Source organism: Lagopus muta, chromosome 6 (assembly GCF_023343835.1).
Source record: "Lagopus muta isolate bLagMut1 chromosome 6, bLagMut1 primary, whole genome shotgun sequence".
Classification (NCBI taxonomy): domain Eukaryota; kingdom Metazoa; phylum Chordata; class Aves; order Galliformes; family Phasianidae; genus Lagopus; species Lagopus muta.
Genome location: NC_064438.1, coordinates 37,972,333 through 37,990,810, shown reverse-complemented (window position 1 = coordinate 37,990,810; position 18,478 = coordinate 37,972,333). Strand labels below are relative to the sequence as shown.

The 18,478-nt window shown below is 41.3% G+C and overlaps 1 protein-coding gene across 1 annotated transcript; it reads left to right on the top strand.

Moving 5' to 3' along the window:
• Positions 1-151: 151 nt before the first annotated feature.
• On the top strand, positions 152-18,466 carry MLH3 (mutL homolog 3). The gene is made up of 12 exons (XM_048948552.1): positions 152-405; positions 749-4,089; positions 7,953-8,023; positions 9,005-9,109; positions 10,785-10,857; positions 11,528-11,599; positions 12,614-12,722; positions 14,812-14,971; positions 15,470-15,493; positions 15,679-15,757; positions 16,499-16,650; positions 17,208-18,466. The coding sequence occupies exons 2-12, from the start codon at positions 807-809 to the stop codon at positions 17,289-17,291; spliced, it is 4,212 nt and encodes a 1,403-aa protein (XP_048804509.1). The 5' UTR covers positions 152-405; positions 749-806; the 3' UTR covers positions 17,292-18,466.
• The last annotated feature ends 12 nt before the right edge of the window (positions 18,467-18,478 follow it).

Below are 18,478 nucleotides of genomic sequence, written 5' to 3'. Positions count from 1 at the left end.
GGTCGGTCTCCCTGCTCCTTCCCTGTCCGCACGGGGGCGGTAGGAAACTACAGCTCCCATCGTGCACCGCCCGCCCGGAGCCGCGGTTCCGTGTCGCGAGCCGCAGCCCAGCCTCCGGGGCGCCGCGCGCATGCGCCCTGTGCTCCCCGCCCGGCTGCTTCTGCGCTGCTCCGCAGCGGGCGCCGCGTGCCGGGCCCAGCGACGGTTGGGCTCGAGCTGCGGCCGTTGAGGGGCTGCCCCGCCCCGCCCGCAACCCCGCGAGCCGGGAGGGGCAGTGCCGGCGGCGGGGCGGGGAGCTCGCGCCCTCAGGGCCCGCTGGTTGCCTAGGCGAGCGCGCTTTCCTCCAGTGCGCAGCTCCCCACAGCTCGCCTTCTTGCTTCGGTACTGTAACGGGAGGAGAAAGAGGTAAAAGTGAGGGGACGGCAGCTCGCAGCCCAGCCCTTTGGTGATGCTTATTGCCTGTTTGCGGTGCTAACGGGAGCAGAGGCCCTGTGCTTGCAGGCCGTGTGAGTTTGGCCTCACTGCTGTCAGATTTTCCTTGACTTACGCTGCGTTTGGGAAGTGTGTGCTGTTGGGTGCACGGACCGGCTTCTGGCCGTGTGCTTTGGAGGCACCGGCTGATGTGCACTCAGAGGCTGGGCCTTTAAATACTAGAGAAAAAAAAAATCAAGCCCTCGATAATTTCTTCACTCTTCCTTTTTTTTTTTCCTTTTTTTTCCCCCTCCCCACCTGCGTGGCTGTTATCAAGAACACGGAGCCGTGATCTCCCTGCAGTTTGCCGAGTTTCTCTCCTGCCTGCTTTTGCCATGATCAAGCACTTGGCAGAGGACGTGCAAGCCAGGCTGCGCTCTGGAGTGGCGGTCACCTCGCTGGGGCAGTGTGTTGAGGAGCTTGTCTTCAACAGCATCGATGCCAAAGCAACGTGTGTAGCTGTTAGGGTGGATTTGGAAGCTTTTAAGATCCAGGTGGTGGATAATGGCTCCGGCATGGGGAGAGATGACTTAAGTAAAATGGGAAAGCGGTACTTCACTAGTAAGTGCAGCTCAGTGGCAGACTTAGAGAAGCTGACGTTCTACGGCTTCAGAGGGGAGGCTCTGGCAAGCATAGCAAACATGGCCAGTGTTGTGGAAGTTTCATCTAAGAGCAGCAAGACAGCAAAAACTTTTGTGAAACTGTTTCACAATGGGCATGCACTGGAAGTCTGTGAAGCTGAATTGAGCAGGCCAAGTGGCGGAACGACAGTGACCGTGTGTAATCTGTTCCATCAGTTACCAGTGAGGAGGAGGTGCATGGATCCTGTGCTGGAATTTGAGAGGGTGAGGCAGAAAGTAGAGGCTATATCATTGATGCATCCCTCTGTTTCACTTTCTTTAAGGAATGATATTTCTTGTTCTATGGTGCTTCAGCTCCCTAAGACAAGAGATGTTTACTCTCGTTTTTGTCAAATATATGGGCTGGGCAGATCTCAGAAGTTAAGAGAAATAAAGCATAAGTCCGGGGGATTTGAGATAAGTGGTTACATCAGTACTGAAGGACATTACAATAAGAATATGCAATTCTTGTATATCAATAGAAGGCTTGTTTTAAAGACAAGACTACATAAACTGATTGACTTTTTATTAAGAAAAGAAAGTGTCATTTGTAAGGCAAAAAGTGTCCCTGTGAGCAGACAGGGTTCCTCAAGTCCTGGTCGCCTTCGTTGTGGCCCAGAGTTGTACGGGATCTTTGTTCTCAATGTGACCTGTGCGTACAGTGACTACGATGTGTCTCTGGAACCTGCAAAAACTCTGATTGAGTTCCAGAACTGGGATGTTCTTCTAGCTTGTGTAGAGGAAGGAGTGAAAATGTTTTTGAAACGAGAACATTTATTTGTTGAACCTTGTTGTGAGGACATCAAAGAGTTTAATGAGGATAATAATTTTTGTTTGCGTAATGCTCCAGTTACGAAATCCACACTCCCTGAGGATAAGAGCATCCAAGAAAACTTTCAGAAAGCATGTGATGAAATTATAGATTCCTATGAAGTGTGTAAATTGCAATCAAAAGATGTCAAAAGAAAATCCATAGTGGGAAGAAAATCTTCAAATCCTACAGAGTCAAATACACAGGAAACTGAAATTTCCTCAAATCAGAAGATTGCTGAACTCTCTGGTCAATGTAGAAACAAAAAAGCAGAGATTCCACTGTCCAAGAAAGATGACACCACTTCTAATTTCATTATATCTGATATGTTGGAACAGGAGCCAAAAGACACAATCAGTTCCCAAAAACGGTGTGATACTCATCTGAAATCTTCAGAAACTCTCCATTCCTCTCTGACTGAAGGAGCCAGATCAGAAATAATGAAAAAAGGCAGCTGTGATGACTTGTGGCGTTGTGCTGAGAATTGTGCAAAAGGCGTAGGAAGCCAGCAAGACAAAGTTGTGCAGAAAAGCAATACGCTTTGTATCTCAAATAATACTTCTACGTGGTGGCCATCTGAGAGAGAAGACCCTACTGAAACAGCAGGGGAATCTGAAACTGTCTATGGAAGTTCATTGATAAGACTACCTCATGTAAGAGAAGGAGACAGGGAAACAACTGAAGTAATAGATAATGCTGGAAGAGGGACTGTTAGTTCAGTACCAGAAAAAGTGCGTTCTCACTTCAGCCTCAAAACGTGTATCATGCAAAATGAGCCACCCCGTGAACGTAAGCAAACAGAAACAAATCTTGCATTAAACATGCACTGTAGGGCTTGTCCTGTGAGTGCCAAGCACACTTCCATGCACAAAATGAGTTTGCCGATTCAGTCTTTAAATGCTAAGTATGTTTCCAGTAACGTGAATAAAGAATATATACCTCTCTGCAGCAGAGAAGTTGGCATGGCTGATGGAAATGAGAGGTCAGAGAATAGGAGTTTGCCAAGTCAAGCACGTGATGGGAGAGACATGTCCATTGCCACCAGTAAAAGACATTATGAAACATCAAATGTGTCAGACTTGCCACTGGCAACATCTTCAGGTATTCCTCACAGTAAAGCTGTAAAAAGCACTAGAAGGCAATTAGCTGAGCCAAGATCACAGCCTTGCAAGAAGCTGAGCCTGTCTACGCAGCTGGGTTCGTTAGAAAAGTTCAGGAGATATTATGGGCGTGTTAAGTGTACGCTACCAACACCATCACCAGAGCAGAGTGAATTCTGTCTCCCAGTTTCCAATGTACAAGCTAATTGTGACTTTTCAAGGAGTCAGAATAACAGTCATGGTCGCTTGAGCATTTGTGAGACTCCAACTTTGGATTCTAATAATAACAGCCATGTTTTGAGATCTTTGGATGAAGTTTTACTCTGCAGTGGAGAAACTTCACTGGACAGACGAGCCCTTTGTCGCAGCCCTTTGACGTTGTCTGATTACTCAGAGGTTAGTAAAAAAACTGTGAGTAGTCAAAGATCTCCAGGATCCCTATCATCCAAACTGCGCCAAATGAAAAGTGATCACCGAGCAGTGAAACAGCTGGGTGAACAACTCCAAACAGATTCAAGTAGAAAAGATAACCACTCTTTTGATCTTGAATCTTCAAGTAATGATTTTTTGTATAACCCTTGTCAAAGGTATAAATCTTCAGTGGAAGAAATGAGGGAAGGTTGCAGCATTTCTAAGAGGGATGCTTGCCCACAGTCAGATGATTTGAGAGCAGAGTCCATGAAATGTACTGTTAGCCTGTCACCACTCAGCAGTACTGAAGGAGAGTACACAATCTCTGCAAGCAGCGTTTTACCATTTCCAGCAGAAAAAGATGGCATTGACATCATCTGTGAAGATGAAAGGATGTTAGATGAATCATCAAAACAAAATGTGAAAGATCCTGAGGTTCATTGCATGACTTTCCCAAGTAACCTGGCATTCTCTGGGGATAATGCAAGAACAGGTGATCCCAGAGATGATTTGCGTAATTCAGACTGGCTGCAAGATTTTGATGCTTTATTGGGTAAGACAATCTACATCAATAAAGCAACAGGACTGAGCACCTACAACACTCCTCCTGAAGAGTTTCCAGCTGCCTGCATTAAAGATTTAACAACAATGACCGTGAATGTTGTCTCAGAGAATGGTAAGATGATTTGTTGTCATTAAAATGGGATGAGGAAAACAGTATTTGTTCTGCTAGGTGCATAGAATATTTTGGTAGCTGCACATGACACTCATACTGAAAAATCCATGGCCTTACTCATAGCAGCTGTTCAGAAAACAGAATGTGTTGGTGACTGTGGAGATAAACATGTTAACGTTAAGATGTTAAAAGATGGTTTTTAATAAAATAGTGAAAAGAAATATCAGCACTTAGGTTTCACTAAGCATCATTACATGTACTGTAATCACTGTCGTAAATAATTGCTGTCATATACAAAGGCTGCTCTGGAACGAATTCCTCCTGTTTTATTATGCTGGCCCATAACTAACATGAGAGTCAAATGCTGATGGTACAGCAGAAGAGGTTGAACCTCTCACCAATATTCCATTGCATGTTGTTGCTGTGCGACAGATGGCAGCAAAGGGGCAGTCTGATAAAATGGTTTCTGATATGGGAGTGCATGTGAAGCAGAGGGGAAGAACTGACTTCCTCCATGTGGAAAAACTTGCACCCACTGAAATTCACTGACTCTTGCTGAACGTTTGTAGAGACCCAACAGTGGCTGTGAGCACAGTGAAACGGTGGGTGGTGCCTTTCAGCAGTGGTAACAGCAAGAGTGTGTCACCTCCACTGGTGCAGATTTTTTTACAAGTATGGCATGCAGGCTCTTGTTCACTGCTGGCAAAAATGCATAGCTAATGGAGGTGACTATATTGAAAAGTAGTGTTTTGTAGTTGACTTTGAATTTCAAAGCCACTGATTTATTAAGAATAGCGTATTGAAGGTTAGGGAAATTGCACTGGTTGGTAGCAGACGGAAAGACATAGGAATAATCCATGTCCTCTTGCAGGGGATCCATATCCTTTGCAGAGGAAAAGGACCCGAGGGTGTTGGTTGACACTCGGCTGAACATGAGCCAGTAGTGTGCCCAGGTGGCCAAGAAGGCCATTGGCATCCTGGCTTGAATTAGAAATAGGCAGCAAGAACAGAGAGGTGATTGTCCTCCTGTACTCTGGTGAGGCTGCAACTTGAGTACTGTATTCAATTTTGGGCCCCTTGCTACAAGACACTGAGGCACTGGAACGCATTCAGAGAAGGGCAGTAAAGCCGATGAGGGGACCGGAGCACCAGCCTTTTGAGGAGCAGCTGAGGGAGTTGGGATTGTTTAGTCTGGAGAAGAGGAGGCTCAGAGGGGACCTTATCACTTTCTACAGTTCTCTGAAAAGAGATTGTGGTGAGGTAACAGCAATAGGGTGAGAGGGAATGTCCTCGAGAGGCACCAGCAGAGACTCAGGCTGGATATTAGAAAAAACTTCTCTGAAAGAGTGGTCAGACTCTGGAATGGACTGGTCAGGGAAGTGGTGAAGTCACCATACCTGGAAGTGTTCAAGGAATGTGTAGATGTGGTACTGAGGAACGTGGTTTAGTGGGCAACGCTGATGGTAGGTGGGTGGTTGGATTAGATTATCTTAGAGGTCTTTTCTGACCTTAATGATTATTATGGATATCCTCCATCTCCATCTCAGCAGTAGCTGCCTGCCATCTTGTCTAGTCATAGGCCATGTACTCTGTGTGCTCAAGAGAAATGTAAGATTTTATAGGTTAGACTTAGGCATCTTTGAACTGATTAAGCTGACCATTACAGGAAAATTAATGACGGTTTGTGTTTTTTTTTCATAATCAAATGACTTTCTGAACAACCCAATATTCTGCATCAATATGATAATAATGTAATTGAGGCAAGTGACATTCAATATTCAGGTGTTCTAATTGCAAATGGTTTGCATGTATAAGGTAGAGAAGTTATTCTTGGCACCTATTCTGGTGTTACCTGTCAGAATAATAGTTTTAATAATACCTCTATGAGCTCTGAATTCTCACTGGCCGTCAGACAAGAAAATCCTAACTTCATGAGCAACGTATGTCCCGAGCAAGGCTTTCCCCTACAACAAGGAGGGAAATGCTTTTCTTCGTTTGTGACACGTATAAAACATTGGACTCCTGTTTACATAAATGATAGATGGTTCTGTGAACTTGAGAGATAATATCTCCTTGAGGCAATAACTATAAAAGTTCTATCAAAGTCCCAATGAGATGGATTTCTTAATTTTGTCCCGGTTCACCAGGAATTGCATGAGGGCATCTTGTCCAGTGTGAGGTAGGAGAGTCTGGCTGAGTTTTGTGACAGTTGGATGCTGAGTTACCTTCCTGTGCTGAACTGCCAGTTTGGATTCTTGAGAGGATTCTTATCCCCCAGGGCAGAACCATCACCAGGCTTTTCTGGGATAAAGCCACCACTCAGGAGTCTATGGACTGGCCACAGGACCTCATAGAACCTTTTCCTACTGAGCTTATCAGCGCACAGCCGGTGGATTTTTTTGTGTTTTTTTTTCTTTTGGCTTTATCACTCTGCCATGTTTCCTGAATGCACACCCTTAATTTCTTAGTAGAAAGGAACTTTATTAATTCATTATTATTTCACAAAGAATAGAAATCTGAATTGTACCAAAGGAAGGGTGAAATGTTTACCACTGTGCTGGAAATCTGAGCCGCTTAATAATCTTGATAACAGTGCAGGTTTGTAATATCATTAAATCATTCCTGGGCGGGTAGGAACATTGTTAGGCTAACTTTGATATCTCACATGGTCTTACTGGCTTGTAGTTTTCAGTCTTACAAGGTGCTGATGACTGCTGATAACTACTGATGGTGGTGGTAACGGATTGACAGCTCTGCCACACCTGAAAAGAGGGAAATCCACAGTGTTTTGATTGTCTGTATGACCTCTTTTTCCTCTTAGGGTAACACTTCTGATTGCATTAATTCTTGAAGTAATTCTTATGTGATTAAGGCTGTAGCCAGTTTTTAAGAATGACAGTCTTGCAGAGGCCACATTTCCAGCTACAAGTGTATCTGAAAATTTTTACGGATGTGCTGCTATTTCTTAATGCTAGATTGCCAAATCAGCATAAGAGTCTTATTTACCCAGGGCTAAGCATACATTCACTTATGAAAATGTAACTGTATAGTCTTTTATAGTTTTGCACACTGATGAATCTGCAGAAGTAAATTTATGTTGTTCTTAGGGTTTCAGTGCAGGTGCCATCCCTTTAGAAGTGAGATTGTGCTACCCTTCCTTCCTAGACCTCGAAAAGAGAAGACTCTAGCAAGTCAGGATCAGAGAGGTAGGGCCAGCTTTCCAGCACACGGTGTACTGCTGTAAAAACAAATGAAAGAATTCTCCCAGATGTTCCAACAGGAACCCAGAATTACTCAAGGTCTGCTAACAATGGGACTGTGTGAGTCATCTCAGATCTAGAACTGGAAAAAAAACCTCTTTGAGGGTTGAAGGCAGGTTAGGGGGTACTTATTTACAGATTAAATACCCAGGTCTTTGTTGAATGATGCCAATAGCTTAAGGAATAATTACCTAGTCCATTCTTTGTACTCATTCCAACCTTGGAATGTGAAAAATAGCTTCAATCCACACATTCTTTTTGTGGTAGAATGGATGAAATCACCTTTTAGGTATGTGGCTTTGTCCAGAAGCAGTGGGTAGCTAAATAGGCCCTTCATTTGTTTTCTTTTGTTTTTTTTTCCCCTCCTCATTTTCAAGGCCTGTGGAATTGTGCTGCAGCATGCTCAGGAAGCTGCACAGGGTCTCTTCTAGATAAAGCAAACAATAGGGAAGCCCACTCTCATGCTCCATTATTTACCTGTACACTCTCCCATTTTACTGAAGGAAAAAAATGTAATTACACCTGTGTGAGTGAGAGGTACCCAGCGTGCCTTCTGCTGACAGCTTATGGCAGTGCCTGTGTTATCTGTGTGTCCCTTCCCAGGTGGTGAAGGCGAGTCTCTGCAGTCCATGCTTTCAGAATGGGATAACCCTGTTTTTGTTCGCTGCCCAGAGGTAAGCATTATCTTGCATCTCATGCCAACACAGGAGTTATTTTATCTGATGTGGGGACCAAAACTGCAAGTATTGTGACTGTTCTTTAGAATTTATTCAGTGATATTTTAGACTGCAGACCTTGCAATTATGTTTTACGGGTGGTTTATATACATGTCATTTTTGTGCGTGTATTCAAAGTTGGAGAAGCAGATATTGGGCTAATCTTTTACCTTTCATCATTTCAAAAGCAAAACATTCTTGTAAGCTATCTTCTTCTTTACAGAAACGTTCATCTTAAAATTAAAAGGTTATCAGATGGCAAAATAGTAATATATTGTCTGTCCTCTTTGTGGACAGAGTAAAACAACTCATCTTTCTCCTCTGGGTGCAATGGGTCTTAAAAGTTTAGTTTACTGTAGTTGTTTTTGTAGCCTAGCAGGACTATGGCATGTGAGAGAAAACAATGTTGGAACTGTTAGAAAGACTTCCTTTGTTGTCATGAGACAGCATTATCTTTAATCATCATGTTGTAAGTGTGTAAACTTACGTATGTAACCATTTCCACCTGCACACAATGGGGATGGAGTCACAAACCACCTGCTGGTGAATTTTTGAAAAGGAACAGTTCTGTTCATCTGTTACAGTGACAGACTCTGAGTCATTGTAGGGTGATACATTTTTTGAGACTCACTCTGCTGGGAGCTTACCAAGGCTGGTAGTCAACATCAGGTTTTCTGATAGGCATTCACAATTAGCTGAATGCACTGAAGTTAGTGGGTTATCCCAGATGGGAAAGTAAGTGGGAATGGAAACAGAGGGATTGCTAGATTGTATCTTTAACTAGTGCTGTGATTGAGTGGAAAGCTTGGTTGTCACAATATGAAGAGCTGTTTCCAGAACGTTTTTTTTCCCAAATCTGACCTTTTTTTTTTTCCCTACGTTCATCATAGGTGGCTTGAGCCTAGAAACTATTCATGTAATTCACTTTTATTTTTACAGATAGCTGTTGATGTGACCAGCGGTCAGGCTGAGAATCTTGCTGTGAAAATTCATAATATTTTGTATCCTTATCGTTTTACCAAAGACATGATTCATTCAATGCAGGTACAACATGAACTATTGCTAGTTTTCATGCTATAATTCCCACTCTGCCATTGGAATTTTCTGTTGTCTCTGCCTTGTAGGAGTGAGGTATCTAGAGAAATAGATCATATCCTTGGTTTTCACAAACACAGTCAGAAATCTTGGTGTGTGATATCATCAGACACACATCAAGCCAGATCTTCATATCTGGATAATCATCTCTCTGCAAAATGACTAAAATTCACTGGCTGCGTGGATAAATCAAGAGGCAGCCTTGTTGCTGCTTTGAAACACTGCTAACTAAATGATATTTCAACAGCTGGCTTTTTATATTTCTTGTAAATATTTGCTAGTTGATTGTCTCCTGAAATCTGTGTCCCATGGTTCTATGTTTATTGACTTTAGAAATTTAATTCTTAAGCAGAGCGATTTCAAAAGCAAATCCTAGATTTCCTGGAAAGACTTGAAATTTCCTTTTAAGATTTATATCTGCTCTGAAAAGTGATTCTTAAAAATAACATTGTAACATGAAGTCTAACTATTTTAATGCTTTTTCATTGTATATTTTAATAGTTAACTTAAAAGCTCATGTAACGTATGGCGTCAGCTTACATTCTTGGCATTTATAGAAATCTTCAGGTGAATTCTGGCCCTCTCTTACATATTAATGACTAACAGGTTGCAAACTGGCATTATTCTCATGTGATCAGGTTGCTGACTTTGAGATTGAATGTTCTGACTGGGTGGGACCTGGTGATATTAAGGTCAGGGTGAAGAAGGATGGAAATGATTCTCCCTTCCTTGCATGTGCAGGAATAACAAGAGAAATAAAGTTACTACAGGAAACAAATTATGTTTCAAAAAGGCAGGAAAAGAAAGCTGTGAAACAGAAGGAAAAAAACAGAAAAAATGATTAATGTCTCGTATGCCTTCAAAGAAATAGGATCATCTATTCATTTTTACCTAAGAGGTGGATAATGCATGTGTTGTAAGACAGTGTTCACAGCGGGCTCTGTACCTCTGACTCAGGGAGACTCCTTCTTTATTTTGCATCTGTTAATTTAAATATAAAAATCAGATCCTGAAAGCTTGATGCGTGGCTGCTCAGTATTCCATCTGTAGATCTGGTTGATGTACGCTGGTTGGGAGGAAGTTAGAATCAACTCTGAAAAGCAAGTTAGGCATAACAAAAAGAGTGAAGAAGTTGCTTCCTGGTTACTACAAGTGATTAGCACAAACCCTTAAACACAGCTCAAATTATAAAAGGTTGTTTATATCCTGCGGGCTGTGAACAGCTTTGATTCCCAGCTCCAGGAGCTTCTACACCACCATTCTGTAAATTTCCTCCTTAATTACAAGCTCTTGTGCTTGTAATTCTTTCAAAAGACAGATTCAGAATTATTTTATTGGATATTGTGCAACTTTCTTATTTATTCCAGTCTGAACTGTTTCATGACAAATTATGGTCGTTTGACCTTCTTTTAGTGTTGTCTTATAGCCTTGCTGGAAGAATTGCTGCCTTTTCCATATTTAGCCCCTCATTGCATTATAAAGAATAATTATATAATTTCACAGTGTTGGTTTTTCTAGTCCAAATTCTTTCAGCCTTCGGGATGAGAAAAGATGTATTTCTAGTCCCCCTTCTAATACCTCTTTCTGTTACAGCTGGGTGGTGATTGTTCTGAGTATCTTTCAGGTTCTTCAGCAAGTGGACAATAAATTCATTGCTTGTGTAATCAACACCAGGAATGAGATGGATAAAAAGGAAGGTAAGAGCTACTATAGGTACTAAGGTAGCTCTCAAGTGCACTTAAACTGCAGAGAGAACACAGACCTGCTTGTATTGTTTCTTGCTTTGAGATGATACTGTGAGTAGAGGAAAATGTTAGTCTTCATATGAAATTTCCTGGATCTTCTTTCTCTTTATTTTGGACATCACTGAATGTTCCTATTACCTTCAGATTAGTATTATAAAAATAGATTATACTCAAATTACTAACATCTTCCAGACTGTTCACAGTGTCTGGATATATCTGTTGCTGCAGTTTACTGAAGCTGTGTAGAAAAGGCTTTCAAAATCAGTAATTTTTGTAGCATTTTAAAGACAGTATTGAACAGAGCCATTGTTGATGACCTCAGCTTTTGTTCTGAAGTTAAATGACTATAACTTAAATGACTGTGACTATATATAGGAGTTGAACTCCTACAGACAAGATTTTCTAATTGCCCTTAATTTAAATTACTCATTCGGATCATTCCATTTCAGTTCTGTAGTGACTTTGTTCTGCCACTGGTCTTCCCCTCGCTTCACACATGTAGAACCTACTGGTGTTTATCTTGTAAATGTGGCCTCTAGGGAGCGGTCATTTTCTTCTTTCCAACCCGTGTGCTTGTTGGGTACAAAGTTACCTATTTTTAATCTCGTGGTACATTTTTTAGGTGGAAACCTGTTGGTTTTGGTGGACCAACATGCAGCTCATGAACGGATCCGCCTGGAGCAGCTTATTGCAGGTGAGAATGCAGGTTGTTTCAGGAAAGATAGTGCACAGGAATGTGCAAACAAGAGCTGTCTTAAGGGGAAAGCTCGCTAACTAAGTTGTCGTGAGAATAAATCTGGGCTCTATGGAACCAATAGAACACTGATTTGTCATTTTGACCTTGATCTTTAGCAGAGTGCAGCCACTCAATATTTGTAGGAGTCATAGTATTGGTAGCTGAAAATGGTTACAGTGTTTCCAGAAATAGAAAATATGCACCCTACCCACACAGACCTATCAAATTAAAATAGGCCTGATGTAATGAAAGAGTAGGAAGACAGATAGGAAAAACAATGAACAGGAAATAGAAAAAACATCAGTAAGAGTATGTGATTATGCTGTGAAGAATAAGACATGGGGTGCAGACTAAAGAGCATAGTTTGTTTGGTTCCTTTCTAGCTGAATGCCACACTTGAAGCCTAAAATTTTTACATTCTGAAACTGTTTGCAAAGGGATAATGGTCTTTTCTGTAAGCCCATTAGCCATTGGTTTCAGTGCTAAAAAGCACAACTATCCATCAAGTGCTTAAAAGTCACTGACTTTCTCTTTCATTGAGAAATACTGTGCAGTTCCTGCAGAGAGGTTTCCAGGAAATCTGCTCCTTTCGGTGAGGTACTGAATAAAGTTGAAGACTGAAGGGAGAGATGCTTAATGAGTAGTATTTTGATTTAGCCATTTATGAGAGATTTTTCTGTGGAAAAATCGCTGTGTGTGAGTTGGACTAAATATATCAGTAGGTTTTTCTTGCTATTTAGGGTGACTCTTTTTTGGAACTGGTGGGAAAAAAACAAAGTGGCATTAACCAACTTCTCCCCTGGGACTAGATGTCTAGTTTGTGACATTCCCAGTCCTCCACAAGTTTCAGGAGAAGGCATTTTGTGGTCACTTTTAATCCAAACAGAGATTATGTGCCAAACCATAGGGTCATTAAGGGCAATGCCTGCATAAGTATTCAAAGAGGCATATTTCTAAATGTTTCATTCACAGATTCCTATGAGAAGGAAGCTACCGCATGCGGCAAAAAGAAATTTCTGTCTTCCTCTGTCTCTCCCCCTTTAGAGATTGAAGTTACAGAAGAACAAAGAAGAATTCTATGGTTGGTAATGGCCGGTAGTGCTAAACATTGGGGGAAGATTTCAATATCTTGCTAGGTTACCCCATCTGTTGATTGTTTCCTGAGTAGAAACCAGTTGGCTGTATCTACACTGTGGGAAATAGGTGTGCTTCTTGGGCACATCATTACATCTCGAGACAAAGCCCCATGGTGTGCCGTCCCTGTGCCACTGCAAAATTCTGTGGTTCCCCTGGCAAACCAAACTGTGATGCATGAGCCAGAGGAGTGCCCCAGAAGTCTCCAGCAGATCCTGCTGCCTGGAGACCAGGACTTGGAGTGCAGTGCCCATAGTATAGATACAGGAACTGATTTAATAGACTGTTGGAGAGGAGAGGGATGGGCTATGGAAAGCTTGTACTGTGAATCCTTCAAAAATGCATTCCTTAATTCTAGGTGTCTGCCAAGACTAACTAATGAGCACTGTTTCCCAAATGTTTCAGAATGGTGTGCTAGTTACCATTAGGAAATTTAACTTTTGTATTGCAACAGTTTAGAACTAGATACAGAATCACAGAATCACAGAAACACCAAGGTCGGAAAAGACCTACAAGATCACCCAGTCCAACCATCCACCAATCACCAATAGTTCTCACTAAACCATGTCCCTCAACACAAAATCCAAACATTCCTTGAACGCCTCCAGGGTCAGTGACTCCACCACCTCCCTGGGCAGCCCATTCCACTGCCTGACCACTCTTTCAGAGAAGTAGTATTTCCTAACATCCAGCCTGAATCTCCCTGAAGTTCTCTGCTAACTTCCACAGGTCTCCTTCATTGTTATTCTCAAACTCTCCTTTTTTTTGTGATGCCTTTGGCAAACTCAGTAGCTTTTAAATCATTCTTCATTAAAATTGCTGCCTATTTTAGGGATACACTCGTTTGGTGGAATGTCCTTTTTGGGTGTATTCCAATTATAACAGTATCACTGGTATATGTTTGGTAACTCTTGTGTAACAATGGCAAATACCAGAAATTGTAGAGGAAAGTGTAAAGGACCATTATGTACCACCTGCTGTATGAAAAATGCGAGAATATAACCGTGGCTGCTCATAATTCAACAATATTTGGATGCCTTTGTTTCTATCCTTTAATGATATTCTTGCCAATATCACAATATTTTTAGTGCCTCTAGGTCAACTCTGAATTATTTTTACACTAATCTTTGAATATCTTTGTATCTACTTTTGATGGCCAAAGCTGAATACAATACACCAAATGTCAGTATCCCACTGATTTCTGCTGCTATGCAATTGTTCCCCTGTCTTCTGTCTGTTACATCCACACTTTGTATTTTGTCTGTTGGTTTTGGCTACATCTGATAGACAGCACAAACTGCTTGCTCTTCTTGCTTATTGAACTGCCATGACAGTGAAACATAGAGGGGATTTTTGAATTTTTGCTGTTTAATGTAGAAATCACCAAAGTGTACACAAACATCAAACTATTTGATAATGATTGCTGACAGTTTCTTCTCTTTTTGATGACAAGTTCTCCTCTTGTGTATTTTTCCATCCATAGGGAGACGTGTCAGATTAATTAAAGGTTGTTCTTTCCTTGGCTCTCTTTGCCTTATTTAACAGGACATGAGTTCTTTAGACCAGCATAAATCTCTTAAAATATTTTTCTGTCATAAGTATTTGCTGGTACGTGTCAATTGAAATCACTGTTTTTTAGGCTAGACTTAAAGCAGTCTTTGTAGTGCATAACTTTAATGTTTGGAGGATGTGTAGTGTTGCTATTTGTGTGATATTTTTTCCTTGAATCAGACATCTTGTGCATCTTTAGAAAACAAAAATTTATACATTTAAATGTAAAGCTCTCTGTGAATTACAGAAAAATTGTACCTAGATCTTGTGGCTGAGGAACATACAATATGCATAGTTGATTGGAGTGAAAAATTGGAGTAGAATGCAGAGTAAAAGGGCAAAATTAACTGGAATCTGAAGTATGATTTTCAAGATCAGAAACTTTTAGGAAGAAACACAGAGACTACACAAATATCCATTTAAGCTGTGAAGAAGTAGCTGCTTCTGTCTTAGTTGTTTTGGTTGTTGTTTTATTTTTTCTTCAGGTGCTGCTACCAAAATTTGAAGGATCTGGGCCTTGAATTATCATTTCCTGAGACCAACAACTCCTTGATTCTAGTGAAGAAAGTGCCACTGTGTTTTACAGAAAGAGAGGCCAATGAACTACGACGGAAAAGACAACCTGTCAATAAAAGCATTGTGGAGGTCAGCAGTGGATATGGAGCAAAGCAATTTGTGATACTGGCTTTTTTTCTGTGTTAAAGGCCCAAAGTATAGCATATCTTTCTTACTAGAGAGGCAAAGAAGTTCTCTTGGCCAGTGTAGGTGCCATCTCTTTTAGTAGCTAAACAGTCCTATAGTTGAAATCCCTGAACTATAACAGAAATGACAGAAATCTGTTTCAGACTTGAGATAGTGGAAAAGCAAAGAAATGTAGTAGGCAGTTCAGATGTTTAATCAGTTTTCTGCTCATCCTTTTAAGGAAACTGATGCAGAGAAACCAAGTAATTAGATTCAAGTCTGAAAAGACTTGGGGAGATCAGGACTTGCACCTGAATCTTTTTCTGTGGTCGGCGTACAAGAAACTGCATCATTTTTCCTGAGGTGTATCCAGAACTTAAATTATACACAGATGTGGAGAAGGGGGATATGGGCAGTAAAAGTGAGAAATACCAACTTACTGTCTTACCTTTTTGTTTTCAGGAGTTTATTAAGGAACAAGTTGAGGTGAGTAGCTATCTGCTTCTAAAGTTGACTGCAGTAACGCAAAGCTTATTGAAAGAACCGGAGGGAATAAGTGTGTTAAACACTAGAGATGTAGATTTAGGTCATTTGAAGCTCATTCTTGTTACAGTTCTCCTCATTCTTCATATTAAATGGAATGTAAGATGATGTTCTCATACTAATTTTAGCTAGTGCAGACCACGGGAGGAGCACGAGGGACAATGCCTCTGACATTTCTGAAGGTGTTAGCTTCCCAAGCCTGTCACGGTAAGGAAATTGTACATTTCTTTCATTCTTCCATTTATTTTTTAGCCTTGCTGTTTCCTTATGACATAATTCCTGGGGTAGTGGTTTCAGAATGTGTTTGCAGGAATTGCAGGGTTACAGACTTTCATAGGGATGAGGAGATAACAGCCCATTTTCATGGTGTGTCACTACATTCTAAAGAATGGCTTTCGTGGCTAAAAGGCAAGACAGAGATTGCAGATAGCCTTGTGAATTTGTGGAAGCTAAAGATAACAGACACTTCTTGTAATGTTCTTCTTTAATTTTCTCTGGATGCCATTAAGTGCCCACTTGTGAGAAAGGACTTAGCGGCAGGGCTGGCGTTTGCTTTTGGAGCTCATGCCTGTCAGTGGCAAGTGTATAGAACTCATATCAGTTCTATAGAATTGATAAAGGCTACCTTCTGGTTCTACTATCTCTTGGCATGTGAGCTGACTGCATCTTCAGCCCTAAAAAAAGTCTATTACAACACTATCTGAAAAGCTGGAATCTAATAATCCTGCAATCCATTAGAATTGGATTAGATGGAACAGTTTAGGCTTTACATAGCTGATCGTTATGCAATAGTGTGGTTAATTGAGCTAAGCCTTAAGCCAGCTTTTGCTGTTAGTCTGTCTTTGGGAGCTGCCTTATTTTCTTTGTAAGTAGCAGTTGTGGAGGGAGGTCTGTTGGGTGGTTTGAATTCTCTCTGGCAGCATGTGCAGGAATTTCATTTTGTTCCAGGAGCTATTAAGTTTAATGACAGTTTGACTTCAGAAGAGAGCTGTCGGCTCATGGAAGCTTTGTCATCTTGCCAGCTGCCCTTCCAGTGTGCTCATGGAAGACCTTCCATGATGCCCCTTGCAGACATTGACCATCTACAGCAGGAAACGCAGGTGCTGTGTGGGGTACCGGAAGGGAGCAGTACACTCTGCATTATCGGAGGCATCTCATGTATGCGTGTTAGAAATTGAACCACCACTGCTGCATCTTACTTGAACTTTTACGTAGCTGTTATTAGCAAAATAAAACTTGAGAGAATTAAGCCTCTGTTCTGCAAAAACTTTGGCAAAGATTTTACCATGTTCCATTTGAATGACTGCACTGACTTGAATGGAGTCAACTAATGTTTAAAGTTGAGCATGTATTTACAGCAGTTCAGTTTATGAATGTAAAACTTTGAACACATGGAAATGCGGATATTCTGCCGGGAGCAAAGATGCTAAAGATTAAACACCTGCTGCCCCAAAGTTGAAGATGCCATAAAAAATCCTTACTCTTTCCCTTTTGCAAATATACTGTAATAAGTTACTAAATTAGCTTCTGTGGGAAATCATGTGGGACTTTGAATTAGACATGAAAAAATGGGAATGTTTCTATTAGATAAAAGAGTGTGGAGGCACTAAAGTTGGTTTACTTATGACTTAGCGCTGCTTCACTTTTCTTCCTCCAGGCTAAACCTAACTTGGCGAGACTGCGGAAAATGGTGCGAGCATGGCAACTGTTTGGAAACAAAGACCCTAACCTAAAAAGGTAAGACTGCAAACTGCAGATTCCATAAGTGTTGGCACGATCCAGGTTCTCTTGTTGTTAAATAACATCTTGTGTGGAGCAATGTTCTCAAGCCAGCGCAGTAACCAAAGTTTTGCCCTGAGCACTGACCTAAGAAGACACCAGCCAGAAGAATGTGGCAGAAGCCCACTCATGGAGCTTGGAGAAGCATCTTCAGCACTAAGGGACTGTGTTGTAAACCTGAGTCACATGTCAGTGCTTGACTATTGATGTCAAGAAGTTGCATCCAGTCACAGTTACTGCAAGCATGGCCAGAGACTTTTAATTAATGTATTTTAGAGCGTTTGAAATGGAAGAGGTATTTATTAATAAAATTAATTAAACTTTCCTGGTTTCTGACAGTGGTTGGAATGAGGACTGACCAGCTTCTTAGTAAAAAACAGGTTTGACATAGGCTTAGGTAGGCCTATGTCTTTTTAACTAGGCAATCAGTGACACACCCAGCTGTTTTCTCCCACTTCCCTACAGTTTGCATTCTTGAGTGAATGATTTCTAAACCCTAGCGTAGCCCCACTTTATCAGTGTACAGAAACAACTAAACAGCTCACTGCATTTCTTACAATAGGCAGACAGTTTTCTTTCCTCAGGTTCCAGTTCTGTTTTGTATCACATTCTGAGCTAGACAGGACATGATCGTTTTAAAACAGTAAATGATAATCACTGGTATCTTTGTTCTGTGTAAAACAAAACAAGGAGTGGAAGCTTCTTTCCTTTGGTGCCTCAGCTGTGGTGTAGTGCATTAACATACATTGATAAAGGGACTACGAAATGATCTGATCACCCTGCGAGAGCCTGAGATTTCTAAGCTGTTCCATGCTGACCCTCACAAAAAGCATGAAGTTTCAGAATGAGACAAGATGTCCACCCAAGAAGAATAATCAGTCACCCGGTAGTAAAGGAGAGGGAAGGCCCTCAGACTAAAATCAGAGAAGCAAGAACTTGAGTTTTGCCTTCTGATGCAGAGGTGAACAAACTTGCTGGCAGGCCTTCTGAAGTCTACCTTTCATCAAGAATGGAATTTCTGTTCCAGCATTTTCCAAATAACTGATTTGTATTTCAGTAGCTTAACAAAACTTGTCCAAAAGATCTACCAAAAGTTCAGTTTTGAAGCACGAGGTCACTGGCACTTACATTTTAGGTGAAAGCACGCGT